The sequence below is a fragment of the Capricornis sumatraensis genome, chromosome 23 (assembly GCF_032405125.1).
Source record: "Capricornis sumatraensis isolate serow.1 chromosome 23, serow.2, whole genome shotgun sequence".
In the NCBI taxonomy this organism is placed as follows: domain Eukaryota; kingdom Metazoa; phylum Chordata; class Mammalia; order Artiodactyla; family Bovidae; genus Capricornis; species Capricornis sumatraensis.
Genome location: NC_091091.1, coordinates 23,303,286 through 23,325,927, shown reverse-complemented (window position 1 = coordinate 23,325,927; position 22,642 = coordinate 23,303,286). Strand labels below are relative to the sequence as shown.

General features: G+C 40.4%; 1 protein-coding gene across 5 annotated transcripts in view; it reads right to left on the bottom strand.

Annotated features, from left to right (window-relative positions):
- GBF1 (golgi brefeldin A resistant guanine nucleotide exchange factor 1) overlaps positions 1–21,664 on the bottom strand; it is a 124,289-nt gene extending 102,625 nt beyond the window's left edge. For all 5 annotated transcript variants that reach the window (XM_068961261.1, XM_068961262.1, XM_068961264.1 and 2 more), the window contains exons 1-3: positions 21,491–21,664; positions 9,603–9,711; positions 8,111–8,177 (exon numbers count right to left, since the gene is read on the bottom strand). In XM_068961261.1, the coding sequence (XP_068817362.1) occupies positions 8,111–8,177; positions 9,603–9,698 (163 nt within the window). In that variant the 5' untranslated portion in view covers positions 9,699–9,711; positions 21,491–21,664. The remainder of the gene's footprint in view (positions 1–8,110; positions 8,178–9,602; positions 9,712–21,490) is intronic.
- Between the last annotated feature and the right edge of the window lie 978 nt (positions 21,665–22,642).

The window sequence follows — 22,642 nt, the reverse complement described above, 5'->3', positions numbered from 1 at the left end:
TTTAGTTCCTCTTCACTTTCTGCCATAAAGGTGGTGTCATCTGCATATCTGAGGTGATTGATATTTCTCTTTCAAATATGCACCCTTACTCAGTCTTTTTCCTGACAGCAACTACTAAATGTCTTTCCTATATGTCCCTATGTTCCAACTGAAACAGATTAAACGAGGTCTGAGGCATCCTGAAAGGATGCTTCAACTTAGAAGGCTATTTCTAAGAGGCTTCAACTTAGAAGGCTATTTCTAAGAGGCCTAAGTCAGACAGGTGTTAAGTTATAGTTCCTCCCAGGTTGGCTTTCAGACTCTGTTTAAATGTTCTCTGTAAAGCTCTAGAGGTTCCATGGATTCAAACCTCCTAACTCAAACTCTGAATTCACAAAGCTTGAGACAGTACCCTACAGGTGTGTTTGTCTAGGATAAACTATATTTAAATAAACTCCTGATACATCCGCTCTCTCCAGACACCTGTTTCTTCCTCTTAAACTCAGGCACATCATATCTTGTTGTACAGGTAAGCACAGTGAAGAAATATCTTATCCCTCAGAGTTACAATGTGCAAACCCATCAATATCTTTGGGAATACCTAAACTCTGCCCAGAGCAGCTTTACATGAGAAGACCAAATAAGCAAATATATGAGCTAAATTTTTCTTCATTTCTATGGTTTATGTGAACAAGGGGCAAAAGAGGAATAAGAAAAGATGGCAACAGACTGCTCTGATTCACTATCATCTATTCCATATCTGATAGGGAACCATATGGCATTAAGTATAGTATATAAGTACATAAGTTAGTCTCAGAATGGTCAGCCAGAGTTATTAGTCTTAAAAACCAGTGGCTATGAGGGCAGGAAGTTTGTTTACCATTATAGATCCAATGGCTAAGTGCCTAAGCAAAATGCCTAGCACACAGCAGGTATTCAGTAAATATTGGTCAGAAGCAACTCAATAAGCTAGACTTAGAAGAAATCCAAATCTTAGTGAATCTCAGAAAGAAAAGGTCCAAGCAGCTACAACAGTTCCATAGTTAATACAGGTGCTTATACTGAGCTTCAAGACCACCTTAGTCTTCTGCTAAATACCCCGAGCCTCACAGGTCCTCAAAATTAAAAAGACCAACAAGAAGTTTTATCTCCATAGGCAAACCTACTACCCACCCTACCACCACCCCTGACCACACACACATATCACTAAGAGGTCTTCCTCAAGCCCGTGAAGTCACTAAGAGGTGATTCCTTAGATTCTGGTGTGATACTTTTAGATTGTTCTTCCCTCTGTGCTTTAAACCAAAATTTTTGGTTTAAAAATTTTGAATTCTGGAAAAGAATCTCTTTGCAATGATCTAAGTTTAAACACCAAGGACAAAGGCAGCCTAAAATCTGGAGGTAAATGACCATAGCCAAACACCACAAATCACAATTGATTGGAGCCCTGTCTGGGAAGCTACATTGAATGAAGGGTACTAAGGCTTCCAAGCACTTGTCTAATCTGGGAACAAAAAGATCAAACACCAGAGAGCATGCTGGCTAGAAGGATTACTCTAAACTGTCTACACTTGGGGAACTTCCCTGGCAGTCCAGTGGTAAAGACTTTGTGCTTTCGCTGCAGTGGGCACAAGTCTGATCCCTGCTCAGGGAAGTAAGATCCAACATGTGGCATAGTACAGCTAAAAAAGTAAAAGTAAACTGTTTACTCTCTACAGCTTGGACTGCAAGGAGATCAAACCAGTCGATCTTAAAGGAAATCAATCCTGAATATTCATTGGAAGGACTGATGCTGAAGCTCCAATACTTTGGCCACCTGATGCGAAGACGTGACTCATTAGAAAAAAGCCCTGATGCTGGGAAAGATTGAACGCAGGAGGAGAAGGGGGTGACAGAAGATGAGATGGTTGGATGGCATCACTGATTCAACAGACATGAGTTTGAGCAAGCTCCGGGAGATGGTGAAGGACAAGGAAGCCTGGCATGCTGTAATCCATGGGTCACAAAGTGTCAGACACAACTGAGTGACTGAACAACAACTCTCTACAGACCTAAAACCAAGAGCAGTATCAAGTATTTTAATATTTCACTTTCCCTTTCATCCCCTTGTCCCATGTCACAAACCTTACCGCCCAGTCTGTGAGATTATAGGTAACTCCAATACACAAGAGCCCCAACAAGATCTCTAAAAGGATAAAAGGAAATGTGTCTTTGGAATCTAAGCCCACCGTATGGCTTGAGCAGATGCAAGGAAGAGGCATGGACCTTCTGCCCCTATGGCCAGGAAGCCCCAGCCCTGCAGGCAGCACAGAGTTAACTACCCACCCGCTTCGAGAAGCACAAAGGTACATCACTGCAACATGCCTAACATTTACATTGCCTCTCTCTGCTCATTAAACAGGTTTTGGTTAAATAATGAACAAACTGTATTACAGACTCCGATGAGAATTCCAAAATTATAAATCAACTGGGAAAGCCCAAAGGGGCAGACAGACAGGGAGGGGGGAGAAGGATAATATTGACTAATATAAAGGGCGCAGCTTGACAGTGGATATTCCTGCCACACCTGATCAAACACACTCCGTTGGGGGAGGGGAAAGAGAGAAAGAAAGAGGAGATGGGGCAAGACAGCCTGAAATTTGCATCCGGAAAAGATTAAAATGGATTCTTTGGGGATAGAGAAAATACATAATATATATTACTATAAATGCAAAACTGTACTAAAAGCTAACTCAAATGTCAAAGATTACAGCTTGAATAAATTTAAATATAAAAGCCATGTGCTTCTTGAGTTAATGACAGAGACATAAAAGGACAAACTGGGCCAGGAGGCTGAACAGAGCCTTATGTTGCCTTTGCTGGGCAATGGGTTCAAAGCACAGCAGCAAGTATAGTCAGAGGCATCCCTTTATGGCTCTGAGTGCTGAGAAAGAGCTGGTGAATCCCATTGCTTTTCCAGTCTACAATTGCTATTTTGAAAAATTAAGATAGATTTCATATGCCATAAAATTCATCCTTCTAAAGTATACACTTTTACAGTTTTTAGTATATTCACAAAGTTGTACAACCATTATCACGATCTAATTCCAGAACATTTTCATCACCCCTAAAAGAAACCCTATTACCATTAGCAGTTACTTCCCATGCCCACTTCCTGCTCCTAGAAACCACACATCTGTTTTAACTCCTTTAGAATAACCTCTTACAGGATTCTTAAGAGAACTGAAAGACTAAATGAGGGGCAGCAGTCAAGTCTCACTGGTGGTAAGCTATGGCTTTATCCAAAGCACCAATATGCAAACTTTGCTCTCAGGCACTTCATACTTTCCAAGTGCAACCCTGTCTTTAGATTTGGTATTAGAACATTCTATTACTCTAGATATTACAGAGCATTCAGTTATCATGCATTTTGGGCAAATACTGACTGCAAATGTGGTCCAGAGACACACCTGTGAGAATAACTGACATGGACTTAGCCAACCCTTACTAGAGACAGTAGACTTACATCCTTTACAATGCTCAGACAATGTTCCTGAAGGAGTAGGTAGCACTTATGCCCTTAAAAGATCTTCTGACTGCTTACAAGAGGAAAAACTGCTTTGGTTGACTGACAATGTCCAATGAATCACCTATTTCCATTAATAATATTCTTAACCAACCCAGCCAGCAGATAGTCTGCTGCTAAGTCGCTTCAGTCGTGTCCGACTCCGTGTGAGCCCATAGACTGCAGCCCACCAGGCTCCCCTGTCCCTGGGATTCTCCAGGCAAGAACACTGGAGTGGGTTGCCATTTCCTTCTCCAATGCATGAAAGTGAAAAGTGAAAGTGAAGTCACTCAGTCGTGTCCGATTCCTAGTGACCCCATGGACTGCAGCCCACCAGGCCCCTCCATCCATGGGATTTTCCGGGCAAGAGTACTGGAGTGGGTTGCCGTTGCCTTCTCCGGCAGATAGTCTAGAAAAGTGCAAATAAAAAGCCTTTGTAAAAAGAGACCAAGCCCAAATCAGTTTCATGAGTTAAACTGAATGGAGTCTTGGAATTCCTACCATAGTTCTTCCAACCTAAGTGGTACACCATTCCCAGTCACCATAGCATGGGCAGTCCCTTCAGTTTCTCTCTCCAAGTTCAAAACCCTTTCCCAGCCTCCGACCATTAACAGGCTTCCAAGAAAGCAATCCTCCTGACACTGCCAATCAGAAAAAATCTGTTTGTTTCAGTAAAAGAAACAAGAAATTGGTCATGGATTACAAAGTCCAGGACCACAGGAGCAGCTGACCCATAAACCTGTTCCTGGAAGCCAGCACTATGTGGGGGGTCAGAACCAATCAGAAGACCATGAAATGCTTTATTTCGGATCCACTCTGTCATTTTATCAGGTAGGTAATATGCTAAAACCCAAGAACAATGGGGCAACTTAGACAGGCACTGTTTCAATACCTGCCATGGCTACTGGCCCCTGGAAAATATCATCACCTTCTTCCTCACTCTGAGGGAAAGCTTGGCCAACACCCAGCTATGTTCCTAGTACCACTGACAGAACTGGTTCCTCAGCACATTCTGGTTTTAATAGTTTCAAGCAGAAGATAATCTGGATTCCTAACCCAAATATGTAAGAAAATTAGGCAGCAGACTCAAGTTTGGTAACTCTCAGATGAACTAGAAACCAAATCCTGGACTGTGCTACTCACCACAGATATAATCTCTGAACTGAATTCTTGGGATATGTCAGAATGGAGAAAACAAGTGTAGGATATGGATTGGATGGCAAGTAGGAAATGTGGCTTTATCAGGAGAGCAGCACCACCTCGGCTCCTGAGGGTCTACAAAGTGCCCAAAAGGCCTACAAGGCAACTCCAGTCTCACCTCAGCCATTTTAGGGTGTACCCAGCCACTTATGGGACTTCCCTGGTGGCTCAGATGGTAAAGCATCGGCCTACAATGCAGGAGACCCAGGTTCGATCCCTGGGTTGGGAAGATCCTCTGGAGAAGGAAATGGCAACCCACTCCAGGACTCTTGCCTGGAAAATCCCATGGACAATGGAGCATTGTAGGATACGGTCCATGGGGTTGCAAAGAGTCAAACACAACTGAGCAACTTCGCTTTCTTTCACTTTCAGCCACTTATGACAACAATTCTTAGCTGTATATAAAATGCTTGCCAAACATTTTCCAAATGTATTCTCTGAGAAAGATAATACTCCGAACTCTGACCCACGAAAAAGAATTGTAAATATCTACTGACTACTTTTCTTTGTAATTGGGATATGTAAACTTTACATGAAGAGTTAAAAAAAAAAAATCTGGCAGCAATGTGGATGCAACTAGAGATTATCATACTAAGTGAAGTAAGTCAGAAAGACAAATACCATATGATATCACTTGTACGTAGAATATAAAACATGACACAAATGAACTTACCTACGAAGCAGAAACACTCAGAGAGAACAGACTTGAGCTACGGGGGAGGGGAGGATGGACTGGGAGTTTGGGGTTAGTGCGTGTTGCGTGCGTGCTAAGTAACTTCAGTCGTGTCCAACTCGTTGCAACTCTGTGGACTGTAGCCCACCAGACTCCTCTGCCCATGGGATACTCCAGGCAAGAACACTAGAGTGGGTTGCCATGCCCTCCACCAAGGGATCTTTCCCACCCAGGGATTGAACTATCATCTCTTGCATCTGCTGCATTGGCAGGTGGGTTCTTTACCACTAGTGCCACCTGGGAAGATGCAAACTATTATGTATAGAATGGAAGAACAAGGTCCTACTACATAGCACAGGAAACTATATTCAGTATCCCAGGATAAACCATAATGGAAAAGAATGTATATCTGTATAACTAAATCACTTTGCTATACAGCAGAAATTAACACAATACTGTAAATCAACTATACTTCAATTGAAAAAAAAAAATCTGCACAAGCCACCAACTTTCTAAAGCAGCCAAATCACTTTCAGCACAGGCCATAAAATGAGAACATGCCTAGTTGCAGCATTAGCCCTGCTAACTAGCTATCAGACACCTCTTCCTCTATATTTGATCATTGGCTAACATTGCCAACACTTTTTCATATTGAGTCAAATTTGCTCCTTTAAAGAAACATGTAGAAAATCCTTAGATTCCCTAGGATTAGGGTTAGGAAAGTAAAAGGAATTTTTCTCCAGATATTCTCCTACATTTCTCATAAAAGGAGAACATTTACTTAATTTTTTATTTATTTAATCCGCAGAAGCCTAAAAGCTATTTCAATCGTGGTGTTAGATGTTACTAGCTAAAAACATTCCAGGGATATACACTGCAAAAGCCCTTTATAGTCAACAGAGGAGCGCTGCTCGGAGGCTTTCCCTTTATGTCTATATCTTCCCCCGACCAGCTTGAAAAATATGAAGTGTTGAGCCTTTACCTCCTCTTTTTTTTTTTTTTACCTCTTTTGACATATTTTTAAACATAATAGAAAGCATTTCCTGTGTACATTCTCCTCTAATTGTATGAACAGAAACAACACAGAACAGGGCACTAAATCTGGTGTTAGGGGCCTGAATTCTAGTTTTGAGTTCTGACTCCACTTCTTAGGATCACTGTGATCTCAGCTAAATCACTTAAAATATCTCTGGGCTTCAACTTCATTCATAAAAGGAGGACAAATCTGCCATGCCTCCCTCACAGGTTGTGTAAAAGTTTCAAAAAGGTATGGTAACTAGGCTTATCATGGTGAACATTTTGAAATGTACCGAAACATCAAATCACAATGTTGTATAACAAGAACATAGTATTACAGGTCAATTCTATTTCAAAAGCAAACAAATGAACTCACAAACAAAAAGATCAGATTTGTGGATACCAGAGGCTGGGGGTGGGGGAAGGAGGAACTGGATGAAAGCAGCCAAAAGACACAATCTTCTAGTTATAAGATAAATGAGTAGTTATAAGATAAGTAAGTATTAGGGCTGTAATGTACAACACAATGGGCTTCTCAGGTGACCCAGTGGTAAAGAATCCACCTGCCAGTGCAGGAGATGCAGGAGACATGGGTCTAATCCCTGGGTCAAGAAGATCCCCTCGAAAAGGAAATGGCAACCAGTATTCTTCATTCCAGTATTCTTGCTTGAAAAATCCCATGGACAGAAGAGCCTGGCAAGCCACAGTCTATGGGGTCAGAAAGAGTCAGACATAACTGAGCGACTGAGCATGCTTGTACGCACATACAACATGATAAATGTAATTAACACTGCTGTATGTTACACATGAAAGTTGTTAAGAGACTAAATCCTAAGAGTTCTCACCAGTAAAAAAAATTTTTTTTCTATTTCTTTAATTTTGTATCTGTGAGATGACAGATGTTCACTAAACTTATTGTGGTAATCATTTCATAAGGTATGTAATTCAAAGCACTATGTACATCTTAAAGTTATATAGTGCTATATGTCAATTACATCTCAATTAAACTAAAAGAACGAAGTTCCTGATCTGAAATATAAATAAAACAAAAGTAAAAAAAATTCAATAAGGTAGTAAATGTGAAAATGGCTTTGAAAATTCTAAACATATAAATATCACATAAGATAATAATGGTTAGGAAAACAAAGGCGGAGTGTGTGACACAAAAGATTCTCGGAACAAGTGAAGACTAAAAGAGCTGCATTACAGAAAGCTCAGGTCCTAAAACCAGTAAGGATTTTCTGTAAGAGAAAGATTACACTCCAAGTATTAAACACTTCACTTGTGTCATCAACTTCCTATCTGATGGCATACGTGAGTTAGAGAAAGAAAAATAGCTAAAACAAAACAGAACACTAGCCAAAAATAACACTTATAACTCAAGCAAAGAATGAAGCTTATAATTGTATGAACACCGATTCCCCACTAAAGTGGGACACTAAGAGCTCCAGGAAGGATCAGCAGTAAAATAAACCAGAGCAAACTACACCTGTGGGCCAAAACTGGCCTGCAGCCTGTTTTTTTAAAAGATGATTTTATTTCTTATTCATTTAAGTATTATGTGAGTCTGCATTTGAGTTACAATGACAGAGTTGAATAGTTGCAGTTGCTACAGTCTACAAAGCCTAAAATATCATATAGTCTTATACTATAAAGAAAAAGTTTGTCCACCCTTGCAATAAATCAAACACACTTACCTGTTACCTTGTTTAAAACCTCCTTTAGATGACTGAAACTATGCAGCAGAGGATCCCGTTCTTCATCCTATAACACACAAATTAATAAAAAAAAAAAAAATTCATTATCAGACCAAGAGTAAAAAAGAAATAAAAGACAGATCAAGAGCTCTTTCTCTGAATCCAACCAGAAAATTCAGTCAGTATTCCTTCTGACAAAAAGGAAGTTAGCCATGGTTCATTTTTCCAGTTCCTTAATCTCTTATCTCATAGAAGTACTCTGGGCTTACCTAAAATAGTACATCCTGAAGTAAATTAATCTACACCAAGACCATGGCATTCAAGTTACCATAGACTGCGAGGTCTTCTATATGTGCTATGGTCTGAATGATCATGACCCCTCAAAACTTCTGTGCTGGGACTTTCCTGGTGGTCCAGTGGTTAAAATTCCATGCTTCCACTGCAGGGGGCATAGGTTTGACTCCTCATCGGAGAACTAAGATCCCACACGCCAAGAGTGTTCCCTTGTCCCTTCTATCATGTGAGGATACAACGAGAAGTCTGAGACCCAGAAGTACCTCACCCAAGCATGCTAATGTTCTGATATTGAACTTTCAGCCCCTAGAAATAAATACACTGTTTAAAAAAAAAAAAAAACCTGTTTAAAGGCTACCCAGTCCATGGTATTGGGTTAGAGCATCCCAAACAGACTGAGACATGTATTACTCTATCACTTCCCTTTCTTCATAGTTATCATAGTTATATACATTCATCCCTAACTCCACTCTTACTTATAAAATGGTTCATTTTTATTAATGAAAGTGAGAAATTTCTAAACATATACATATTCACCAAGCTAGAAATGTCTAAACTTTAATTTTACAACTGTACTCAAAACTGTTTTATACAACTGTAACAAAAACATCACTGAACATACATATGCAACAAAGAAAGTCAGCTTTACAACAGTTAAGCTTACTCATCTGATTAGCAAGATATGGTCTCCTCTATATTTGAAAGCTTGCTGAATTTCCAAGGAGTACCATTACAAAGCCATATTCCATTTGCCAATAACTACGCTAATTGAAATGAATTTGATAGCTAATTATAGTTCTCAGGAATCAGAAGGCAAGGAATCTATATCGCAATTTTTTTCCAATATTGAATATTAGAATAAATTCTTAGACGTAAAATTTCTGATTCAAAAAGTAATCAAACAAAACAGAAGATGAGAAATCTTTTTGACATGTTTAAGCATATTAAAGAGGTCCCAAGTACTAGCTTAAGCTGCTTATAAAAACAGCTAGAAGAAAAATGATATCATCTTTTGGGTTCTAGAGAAAAAAAAGCAGCTTATAAATTTGACTCTTATTAAAATAAAACAGAAGGGTCCTTGATACCCTTCTGAAAAACTCTGAATAGCTCCTATTATCATTATTACCAGGAAACTGACCATGTATCAGATCTCCTACAACAACTCAGTAACCAAGTGTTCTGCCCAGCCCCCACTTACCAGTGGTGTATGGGTGCTCCATCGGGCATTTCGTTTGATGGCCCCAACCACAATGTTAATTTCCCCTTGAATGATGTAAATATTTTTATCCACCATCCTGGCAAACCTACTGAAACAGTTAAGAGAAAAGTTAGTTAATATTTGGTTACCCAAAAGCATCACCATGCTTGAATCAGTACCTGATAATGTTAGAACTATGATCTAGCTTTTTAGTACGAAGATTCCCCACTTATAATACTAAAATGTGATAAGGTCCTTCTTATGTTATAAATCCAATTACCTGGCTCTTCTAGAGGTCTCTGAAAGTTCCAAGATACAACTCAAAAAACATCACACCATAAAATTTCTCAAAGGTACCTCAACAATCTCTAACAAGCATTCAAATTCTTCAAAGTCAACTGTCCCCCAAATCTACCCTACAAAGCATGAAGACAAGCAGATACCTTTGTGTGCCTAGCTTGTTAAAGAAATATTTCAGATCTTCCTGTTGTTCTTTTACTTTATCAACTCAATCAATAATGAAGGTCTAAGTTAAAAAAAAAAAAGAAAGAATGAAGGCTGTTAGAAAAATAGCCTTAGTTTGGAACCACACTTACAGTATCAATTTTTAGACTGCATTTATTCTGCCAAGTCAGCTCCAGAAAATTGGACAGTGGCAGTGATGCAAGCTTTGAAAAGTTCTGAAAAGTCAAGTTCACTTGCTTATAGCAGGAAATCTCTAATAAGCAAACTGAAAGGTAGACTCTTCTTGGCATAGAGAAAACCTTAATAGGAGCTTATAAAACCAACCTAATCACTTCCCATTATTTAGAAAGAAATCCTCCTCAAAATGCATAAAATTTTAAAAAGCAAAAGGGATAAAAAGAAGGGAAGGGCAGACACACAGTTATATAGACATTTAGATCAGGCTCAAGGAAAATTAAAACACTAAGGCTACACATGTACCCCAATGCAGCACTATTCATTGCAGCACTTTTTACAATAGCTAGGACATGGAAGCAACCTGTATGTCCCTCAATAGATGAATGGATAAAGAAGTTGTGGTACATATATACAATGGAATATTACTCAGCAATAAAAAAGGATGCACTTGAGTCAATTCTAATGAGGTGGATAAACCTAGAGTCTATTATACAGAGTGAAGTAAGTCAGAAAAAGAAAGACAAATATTGTATACTAGCAATATATATGGAATCTATAAAGACGGTACTGATGATCCTACTCACAGTGCAGCAAAGAAGATGCAGATATAAGATCATTGTGGGGGAGGGAGAGGGTGGGATGACTTGAGAGAGTACTATCGAAACATATACATTACCATATGTAAAATAGATAGCCAGTGGGAATTTTCTGCATGACACAAGAAATACAAAGCTGGCCCTCTGTGACAACCTAGAGGCATGGGATAGGGAGGGAGGTTTAAGAGGCAGGGGACCTGTGTATGTCTGTGGCTGATTCACGTTGATGTATGGCAGAAACCATCACAATACTGTAAAGTAATTATCCTCCAATTAAAAATAAAATAAAAAACAGTGAGGTTAACAGAGTAAGTGAAGCAATTTCAGAAATATTTACTTAATGAGCACCTACTATCCACAAGGCATCTTTCAGAGTGCTAAGGATACAGAGCAAAAGACATGGAAAGAGCCTCACACATACTGAGAAATGAAAAAAAAAAAACTAGTATATGATTATATGTTACTAGTTATGTAAAAACAAACCAACCAATCCTACATAAAATACTAGATTTTCATTTTTAAAAATATGCAGTATTTAACATCAAGTAAGATATAAAGCCCTTGGACTGCAAGGAAATCAAACCAGTCAATCCTAAAGGAAATCAACCCTGACTATTCACTGGAAAGACTGATACTGAAGCTGAAGCTCCAATATTTTGGCCACCTAATGCGACGAGCTTACTCATTAGAAAAGACCCTAAAAAGACTCCTTTTCAGGCCTCTTAGAAAAGACTCCTGCTGGGAAAGACTGAAGGCAGGAGAAGGGGATGACAGAGGATGAGATGCTTGGATGGTACCACAAATGGATATGAGTTTGAGCAAGCTCTGGGAGATGGTGAAGGACTGGAAAGCCTGGCATGCTGCAGTCCATTGGGTCACAAAGAGTCGGGCATGATTGAGCAACTGAACAGAAGCAACAAAGATATAAAGGGGTTTCCCTGGTGGCTTAGTTGGTAAAGAATCTGCCTTCATTTCAGGAGACCTAGGTTAGATTCCTGGAATGAGAAGATCCCTCTGGAGAAGGGAATGGCAACCCACTCCAGTAATCTTGCCTGGAGAATTCCATGGACATGGGAGTCTGAAAAGGCCATAGTTAACGGGGTCACAAACAGCCGGACATGACTGAGTAACTGACACTTTCTTTCACTTTCAAGATATAAATAGTGATATAACAAGCCAGTATCCAGATTAAGAATAGTACAACTGAAGTCTCTGTGTGTCCTTCCTAATTACATCCTTCTCTCTTTCATCCATAGTCCCCACTATTCTAAATCTGATGTTTATTAAAATTCTATGTTACTTTATACTTTTACTTCATTGATATGTATCTTTAGACAGTATGTATCATTCTGCCTATTTTTATATTTTGTATAATATCAGATTGTATGTATTCTTCTGCAATTTGTCTTTTTCCCTTGAAATACTGTGTCTGTGAGTCATCTAATGTTGTTACAGGTATATAGAGAGATATACTTAAAGGTATATAGAGAGATATGTAAACAATGAATAAAAGGTTTGAGTAGATACACCAAAACTCAATAACCACAGTTATCTCTAGAGAAGGTATTATGAAATTAGGTTGTAATCAGAGGATACTTATAGCCTTATCTATATTCTAATTTTTTACAAGAACATATTACTATACTATCAATATAATTTAAAATTAATAATTATGAAAGAAGTGAGATATAATTTCTGCCCTTGAAGCATTTATAGAGTTCAGCAGGATCTAAAAGAAAACTGAGCCAGAGACACGGCATGGCGGGGGGAGCACGCCGCAAGTAGCTCTGTTTGCATATTTTGCATAAAGAAAGTGAGAAGCATGAAAACTATGACAAAGGAAAAGAGTACAAATTTTGTTCAGGCCCATAACACCTCTCTCAATCCACAGGGAATTCCAACAAAAAATAGTATCTACTGTTTAAAGATTTTTTTTTTGGCCTCACCATGCAGCATGTGGGATCTTCCCCAACCAGGGATCGAAATGATGCCCCCTGCATTGGGAGCACAGAATTTTAACCACTGGACCATCAGGGAAGTCCCAACATTTATTTTAATAACAATTTAAAGAAACAACTAGGTTAGTCTCAGAAGACTAAATGCTCTAGGCACACAATAATATTCTCTTCAATGAATGGAGAAGATTCAATGATGAGAACACATAATGATGAAGAGGAAGAGAATCAAGAAGTAGAAGAAAAATAAATTTAAAAATAACTTAAAGTATCAGAAAAGATAAAATCTCTAGTATCTCTTCTTCCTTAAATTGTTTAGGTAAAATGGATATGTTCTAGATCTCTGGAAAGATTTTTAAGACACTCTTAGCATAGTGGTGAGTATCCCCACCTGTCACTTGGGAGACCAGGGTTCGATTCCCCAGTGTGGAGGAGTGTTAAACATCGGGTTTCCCAGGTGGCACTAGAAGTAAAGAACTCACCTGGCAAAGCAGGAGACTTAAGAGACACAGGTTCAATTCCTGGATTGGGACAAAGCCCTGGAAGAGGGCATACCAACCCACTCTAGTAATCTTGCCTGGAGAATCTCATGAACAGAGGAGCCTGGCGGGCCATAGTTCAAAGGATCACAGAGAATCAAACATGACTGAGGCGACTTGACATAGTACACAACAGAGATTGCCACTGGAGAACGGAACTCCCAGTTCCTTCCTCTCACAATGGAGAGGGGAAGACTTACTTTTCTTTGTATATTCTTTTATACTTTTTGAATTTTGTGTCACATACATATATTACCTATTTTTAAACTGTAACAGATTTTTTTAAATGAGTAGGCTCTTTAGAAAAATAGTTGTATTATTTCATGTGTAAATGATTAAGAACAGCAATCAAAGTTAACTAACAAACATTCACCTCAGTCAATCAGATATTATTTAGCACATGCTAAGCAAAATGCTAGACAGAGTCATACTGAATTATCCCTATCCACCCACAAGGAATTTATAATCTAATAGATTAAACACATACATCTATACACAACCCATACATATCCCAATACATGAGTGGTATGCAGTGTCACAGCGGTGAAGTAGAGAAAATATTCCTGTTAGAGAACACTGGAAAAGCAAACAAAAAACAGGATTCAAACAGCCAAAAATATAAGAGAATGGCAAGAGTAAAAGCTTACTGGTGGGAAAATTCAGTATGTATTTAGAGGATCAGGATTATTCCAGACTTGTTGGAACATTATTCCTAGGAGAATAATAGCAGGTAAAGCTACAAAAGCAAGTGGGGGCCTGGAGGGCTTTCAATATATATAGTATATATACTGACTACAATCGTTGTAAAAAATATTTGCGGGGGGCTGGAGAGGACCACTATAAAATATTTAATTTCTCTTTTTTTGGTTGTGCTCCAGGGCATGTGGGATCTTAGTTCCCTGATCCAGGGTTGAACACAGGTCCCCTGCCCGTGATTCCCCTGTAGCAGAAGCTCGGGGTCTTAACCCCTGGACTGCCAGGGATGTACCTTTAATTTCTCTTTTGAAGAACTAAGAGGACTTCCCTGATGGTTCAGTGGTGAGAATCAGTTGCCAATGCAGGAGACATGGGTTGGATCCCTGATCCAGGAAGATCCCACGTGCCACGGAACAACTAAGCCCCTGGGCCACACTATTGAGCCTGTGCTCCACAGCCCAAGAACTGCACCTACTGAAGTCCAACCACCCTAGAACCCGTGCTCGGCAACAAGAGAAGCCACAGCAAAGAGAAGCCCAAGTACCACAACTAGAGAAAAGCCCGTGAAGCAATGAAGACTCAGTACAACGAAAAGTAAATTTAAAAAAATTTTTAATAAAGAACTAAGAGCAAGAGAGAAAACACCCATAATGAAAACAATACAGAAACAAGAAAGAACACTATACTACAAATTGCAAACAAAAGTGTCAAGACTTAACTGAGATCTACATGCTATTTGGTAGGCTTTCGAACAAGAAATAAATTTTTAATTGGGATATCACCTGAAGTAATTGACCTACACTAAATCAAAATTCATTAGGCATCAAAAGCTAACAAATTTCTAAGATAGCAAAGGTCTAACAAAAAAATCATTGTCCTAAGTTTCTTAGCGAAAAAAAAAAAGAAAAAGAAACATGTACGGAATAAAGAGGAATTATTTTCAAGGACTATGTAGAGTTGCCTAATCTCCCTCCAAGCCTTGAAGCACATCTCCTCATCCAAGAATCTCCCAAGGGAAATTTGTCCTTTGGGTTCAAAAGGGAAGCTCTGATGAACCACTTGCTGCCTGGTAGCCAACGACCTAGAACCTCCTTGTCACAAGGTCACAAAGGACAGCAGACACCTCATGAGTATGGTAGAAAAGAACTTAAGGTTTACCTTTTATCAGAAATAATATAAGAACAAACAACTAAATACACAACACAACAACTAACATCCTCCAGGCAAATAAGCCACTGTCTTATCTGCCCAGAGACTGAGCAACATATATTATTTGAAACCACTATCTCTTTAAACCTGGGTCTAATAGGATTCCTCTAGTATTTCGCAGCATCCCAGTTACACACCCCAAGAGGATCCAAAGAGGAGTCATCACTGTATCAATTAGCAACTCCCTCTAGACTACACCCCAGGGAAGCACAAAAAATTTACAACAGGGGCTAAGGGGAGGAAGATGTGACTAGCAGGGAAGGCCATACACATTGCCCTAGCTTTGGTGATGCTCTGTTTTTGAAGCTTGGCTGGGGACACTAATGCCCCATGTATGCCATATATACTTTTTTTTTTTTATACTCTTTATATAAGAGACCATCAAGGGACTTCCCTGGTGGTCCAGTGGTTAAGACTCTGCCCTCCCAATGCTGGGGGAGTGGGTTTGATCCCCGATTGGGGAACTAGGATCCATGCCTTGCAGTGTGGCCAAAAAATATTTCTTAAATAGACCATCAAAAGTTCTTTCTTGTTCAAGTCACGATCTTTGCTGTCTGCCTTTGTGCATGCTGTTCTTTTCTGTTTTGAACATTTTTCCACATCCTTATCCACCTGGTAAATCTTTACTCACTACATTCAAAAGTCAATGAGAGACTTAGAATACCACGGTGGTATTCTTGACTATTATCACCTATACGATCTTAATTAAACAAGTTTCTTAGGCTCTCTGAGCCCCAGTTTACAGTTCTCATTGCAAAACTGAGCCAGTACCTCCTCATCCACTTGTTGGTAAGGCCGAGCATGCTATTAGGAATATTAAAACCCCTCAAAGGTTGGCTGTTATTATGATAATACCTAAGGTTTAAGTCTTCCCTAGCTAACCCACTTTCCTTTCCAAGAGTGGTTTTTTTGTTTTTTTCTTTCTGTCACCCCATAGCACTGCACCTACCTCTATTTAAGCATATCTTATGCTAATTTATAATTATTTATTTAGTCTGTCTCTCCCATGAGTCTATAAGCATTCAGGAAGAGACCATAATTTATCATCTTTTACATAGAAAAATGATAAATACATAGTGAGAAAAGTGATATACACTGAATGAATAAATGAAAGAATATCAAGACTGACTCTTCAATACTGATGCAGTTTACATCCACCTCTTGTGAGAACAACTGCTTCACAGAAGACAAGGACTCTAAGCCAGGCAGGCAAAACTTTCTGTAACCCACGTTTGTTCCTCTACTATTAAAAGAAGTTGCAAACCTTCCATGTTAGCCACTCTATGGACAAAAAGAATCCACATTTATCCACCAGTCAAAGAATAATGCTTCTGATTTACATCTATCTTCCTGAAGTCTCCCCATATGCTATGTGCATGTTCACATTTCTGCTATGAAACATTGTAAATAATTACAATTCTTTATGTAATTGTCAATTCTTCATATTCATGTATATGTGTCTTATTTTCGTTGGTACTAGATTCGTTGGGGCTTCCCTAGTAGCTCAGACAGTAAGGAATATGCCTGCAATACAGGAAACCAGGGTTCAATCCCTTGGTTCAGAAGATTCCCTGGAGAAGGGCATGGCAACCCACTCCAGTATTCTTGCCTGGAGAATTCCATGGACAAAGGAGCCCGGCGGGCTATAGTCTATGGGATCTAAGTTGGACACAGCTAAGCGACTGAACACACACACACAGATTATTCAGTTCAGTTCAGTCACTCAGTCGTGTCCGACTGTTTGCGACCCCATGAATCGCAGCACGCCAGGCCTCCCTGTCCATCACCAACTCCCGGAGTTCACTCAGACTCACGTCCATCGAGTCAGTGATGCCATCCAGACATCTCATCCTCTGTCGTCCCCTTCTCCTCCTGCCCCCAATCCCTCCCAGCATCAGAGTCTTTTCCAGTGAGTCAACTCTTCACATGAGGTGGCCAAAGTACTAGAGTTTCAGCTTTAGCATCATTCCTTCCAAAGAAATCCCAGGGTTGATCTCCTTCAGAATGGATTGGTTGGATCTCCTTGCAGTCCAAGGGACTCTCAAGAGTCTCCTCCAACACCACAGTTCAAAAGCATCAATTCTTCGGCACTCAGCCTTCTTCACAGTCCAACTCTCACATCCATACATGACCACAGGAAAAACCATAGCCTTGACTAGACGGACCTTAGTCGGCAAAGTAATGTCTCTGCTTTTGAATATGCTATCTAGGTTGGTCATTACTTTTCTTCCAAGGAGTAAGCGTCTTTTAATTTCATGGCTGCAATCACCATCTGCAATGATTTTGGAGTCCCCCAAAATAAAGTCTGACACTGTTTCCACTGTTTCTCCATCTATTTCCCATGAAGTGGTGGGACCGGATGCCACGATCTTCATTTTCTGAATGTTGAGCTTTAAGCCAAATTTTTCACTCTCCTCTTTCACTTTCATCAAGAGGCTCTTTAGTTCCTTTTCACTTTCTGCCATAAGGGTGCTGTCATCTGCACGTCTGAGGTTATTGATATTTCTCCCGGCAATCTTGATTCCAGCTTGTGCTTCTTCCAGCCCAGCATTTCTCAAGATGTACTCTGCATAGAAGTTAAATAAGCAGGGTGACAATATACAGCCTTGACACACTCCTTTTCCTATTTGGAACCAGTCTGTTGTTCCATGTCCAGTTCTAACTGTTGCTTCCTGACCTGCATACAGATTTCTCAAGAGGCAGGTCAGGTGGTCTGGTATTCCCATCTCTCTCAGAATTTTCCACAGTTTATTGTGATCCACACAGTCAAAGGCTTTGGCATAGTCAATAAAGCAGAAATAGATGTTTTTCTGGAACTCTCTTGCTTTTTCCATGATCCAGAGGATGTTGGCAATTATTAGTAGACAATTATTTCTTTTCTTCATTGCTTAAAAGTTGTTCTTATCCAGCTAGAAATTAGATTCTCCAAAGGTAAAAACTCAGGGTTTTTTCTTTTTCATAGTGCTCTGATGTCTAATACAGAGCTATGTAAACCAAGAAAACTCTGATGGGCATACTGAGAGGGTAGAAGGTACCAGGGAGCTGAACAACCATCAACTGGCCCTTCCAAGGTTTATCTTCACTCATCTCTCTAACATCCCAGAGAACCACCAAAGATGCAGAGCTTTTAAGGTTTCTATAGCTAGCCAAAGAACATGCCATAATTCTGTGCTTTGTTGAAAGTGAACAAAAATTACTGAACTAGTAAACAACTTACTGGGCTCAAGAAATTTACTTAAAGTGTGGAGGTAAGAAAAAATAAAACCAAGAAATAAGCTGATTCCCTGAGAGGATACAACTGGAAAATCCTCCCAACCCAATAAGCAGGTGACTAGTATACCTCAGCTCTGCCATTCCACCTCCTCCCTCTATAGAGATTCTGAGGTTATCCCAACAACTATATGCAGTGAGTTACTGAGATAAGCCCAAGGTTGTCCAAAGATGTCCTTTCTGTCACCTTGGAGATAAAAAATGAAACAAGGCTTCTTTCTCTCACTCAGAGCATCCAACATGACAACTCAGCATAAAAGTTGGCAGAGTAGGACAAATATTAAAAAGTGAGTCTGTATGATTATACATAGTGAACTGCAGTGATTAAGTCTCATAAGGTCTGCTCATCTTGAATATCAAGAGTCTTCCTCCACTGTCATGGCATAGAATCCAGTCCGCAGACGTATTTTCCACCTGTAAAAGGCTTTTAGATAATCTAACTAGCTGCCAACAGTTTAAAACACAATGATCTGAATTCCCAGTTTCTCCTGAAAAATAAGAATGGTCATACTATGCCCACATTTCAGAACACTAGTCACTACTATATCCTAACACATTCCCTCCTGGCTCACTTCACTCAATTACATTACCTGCCTGATACTCAGACATTTGAGCTTGCAATCCATAGTTCATTTATATGATGGCAATAAATCATTATTTCATGATCACATCCACTACAAGTAGGCTCCAAATCACCACAAAGTCCAGTACATTTTCATTTAAATAAACAACTGCCATTGAACGTAATGAAATACAGAAAAAGAGGAAGAATAAAAGCTAAAGGGCTAACAATTACACTTAAACAGCTCTTCTAGCCAGAGGTAAAATTGACCTCCCTGACTCCCTTCAACTCAATTCCACAATTACCCCACAACAGAATCATTCTAATTAGTCACCTTGAATCACAAGGACAGACTGATCAATCAAGAGAAGTGCTATACAAAGACAAGGCTGATCCTTCGTGAGTACTGTATAAAGACAATGGGTCTCCTCAAAAGCAGGGGCTGTGTCTTTTTCCTCTCTAACTGCTAGCCAGTTTAAGTACCCAAACAATGAAGTTATTATCTAAAAGTGGCAGTCATCCTGCCTTCTGGAACACAGAGAACGAAGTAGTAGTGTAACTACTGAGAACTTGAGTTCAACTGGGATTGGTGCCCAGCTACTTATGAGGAGATGTATCTACAACCTGAGTTCCCACTGTGCCAAAGAGCATCACTGTCAAGATTAGAACGTACTGTCTACAGGCACTTATAAAAAGAAGCTCAAATACAAATCTTGAAGGAAGAACAAATTTTCTGATTTGGAATGGGGGCTGGAAGTAAAGAACTATTTCTATCCAGAAAATGACTTTTTAAATAAGAAAAGGTAAAATCTTTGATGCCTGACTTACCTCCAAGCCCAACTGAAAAGATGCTGAACTGGTTATACTATCTATCCAAAGACTAGACTGCCTATTATGCAAAGCATTATCAACTCAACAGGGATCAACAGGGCCTATCAACCCAGATGAGAAAAGCAGACCCTGGATACTTCAGGTTAGGTAAGTTCAAGTTAAAATGCAAATAGTGTCCTATAATTTCCACCCCATTTATTTTAAATCAACAAATACATACACACACAATTTCAGGAGGGCAGAGTTTAGTCACTCTAGAATCTAGATTATTTTCCCTTCTAACACATGAGGTTTAGATTCTCCTTGTTACTACCTCACCATGCAAAAGGCCTGACTGCCAGGGTTAGAACCAGGCCACAGGATCACACACTAAATCTAATCCTAGGTACAAATAACACTTACTGAGTGTACATGCTAAAAGGCACTTAGGTTGACATGCACAGTATAGGCCAGTACACATATATTGCTACTGCTTTTTAGAGCACATAAACTGAGCACAGCAAAGCAACCTCCAATCGGACCTTCCCATTTGTACCCTCCACAGGGTCCAGAGGTGTGCCTTGTGTACCTGATTTAAAAGCATATTTTAAAGGCATTCTTTATCACTGAGGGACTCTTAAAGCTTTACAATACAGAAGTTTGTCAAAGTCATCACAGCACCACAAACTACACTCTTTGGGGTTATGTTCCATTATTCATTCTGCTGTCCTGAACCTACCACTTTTAAACTGACTGAATATCTCTCATGACTCTTCCTACCACTAAAAATAATAGGCCAACAATACCAACTTCACAGGTTTCAAATCCCTCTCTGCTCTCCTCCAAGTATGTTGTAATAGAATGACTTCCTTAAGATTAAACTTCATCTCCTTAGGCCAAGTGAAGAGAAGACCTGGGGAAGAGATGGCAACCAAAAATATACACCTGAAGAAAATATTTGTAAAAGATGAAAGAGGCTCAGAAGATTAAGTCCAGTGTTTACACACAGACCCAGACTGGCAGGTGAGCAGCCCCATAAAAGGAAAGCCTTCTCTTAACCCAGGCCCTCGGAGGCTGGCCTCAGTCCTTCCACAAGCTTTCTCACTACCTGGTCTAGTAGTAGTGATGATCAGATTATCATCATTAATAAAGCAGTTCAGCTGTGTTAAAGAGGCAGTCACATAGAAGTGGGCGCTGCACAAAATCCAAAGAGACTCTCACCCAAACTCTAAAAATCAACCCTGAAAAGTAGATATGATACTCTTCAGGTCTGCTTTCAGCTTCTGAAAACTGGGCTCTTTAGGACGCAAAAAGCTCCAAAAGAGAGGAAATAGGCTAAGCCTGGGAACACAGGGAGAAGGATTCGGGTACTTGCAAGAGCTCAAAAGGCAGAGTTGAAGTCGCCCCTCCGGTGGCAGGGGCCTGACCTTTGCCCCCTGCACCTCTCCCAGTGAGCTCCCACAACAATCTCTCCCTCATCTCGTTCTTGCCCCTGCGCCCCTAACCCAACCCGGCTCATTCGGTTTAAGGGCTCGCCTCTCCTTATTCCCTCTCGTCATGTCAGGGAGGCCTTCACGACACTGGAACTCTAATAAGAGACTTCGCTGACCTGTCAGCGGATCCAAAATGGCGGGGCCTAGTCCCAGGACCGGCGGCCGCTGCTCATGTCCAGCCCGGGCCTCGAAGGCGTCTCCGAGCGGCTCTCCCGGCTCTGGCGGCAGATGGGAGCAGGAAAGGAGCCCTTTCCGGGAGTTGAGGCCGAAATCAAAGCCCACCCAGTTAGCCAGGAAGAGTCGGCCAGAACGGGCGGTGGAGCCGGCTACCTTCCCTGTCAGCTCACTGACGTGGTAACTAGCCTCAGTCTAGCCCGCTGCCTGGTAACTGCACGAGCCCTGCCGCTCATAGCCAATCATAGCTTCGAATCGTGAAAAATGGCATTTCGGTTACCCAATCGAAAGAAGGAAATTGGCGTCGGGAGGCGGGTAATGACTAAAGAGGCGAGATTACAAGGGAAAGAAAAAGATAGGCAGGGAACAACCAACGGATACGAGGACTCTCTGAGTGACAGCTCCTAGAACCAGTAAAAAAGCAGAAATTATGCTGGCAGTTGGAGAGGTGGAGTTAGGTAGAGTTAGGTTGCAGTGCACAGTTTGGCAGTGGCTGCTGGGGATTAATTGGGAAGAAAGCTGTGATTTGCTGGAAAGGGGGCGGAGTCCGTTTTGAGAGCCTTGAGTGGCCGAAACCGGCCGCTTCTCCCTACTAAAGTCACCTGGGCCAATACCATAAACTTGAGGAATCGTTTTCTTTCAAGGCAGCTTAAGGGAGCAATCTATTCCAACCTCCCGTCCCCCACCGTGCCTTCTGCTTGCTTGACTTCTCATAAATGAATCTGTCCCATCTCAACTTTGTTTCTGTGTCTTGTGCCTCATGCCTATCATCCTGAAATAGACAATGGGAAGTGACAGAAGGCTTGAATATCTAATTCAAGTCCTTTCATTTTATGGATCAGGAAACTGAGTCCCAGATTGGAAAGATGGCCCCCATGTTTGTATACCTAGTTAATGACAGAGCAGAGACAAACCTAAGTGTCCTCACCTATAGTCCAGTTCTTTTTTTCACTGCCCCTCGATACCTCTTACACTTTAGTTTATTAGACTGTGACTCAGCTCTGACCCTCATCCTAAGCCTTGATTTCTTTTGCTCAGTCTCTAGGTCGTATCGACTCTTTGTGACCCGATGGACTGCAGCCCGTCAGGCTCCC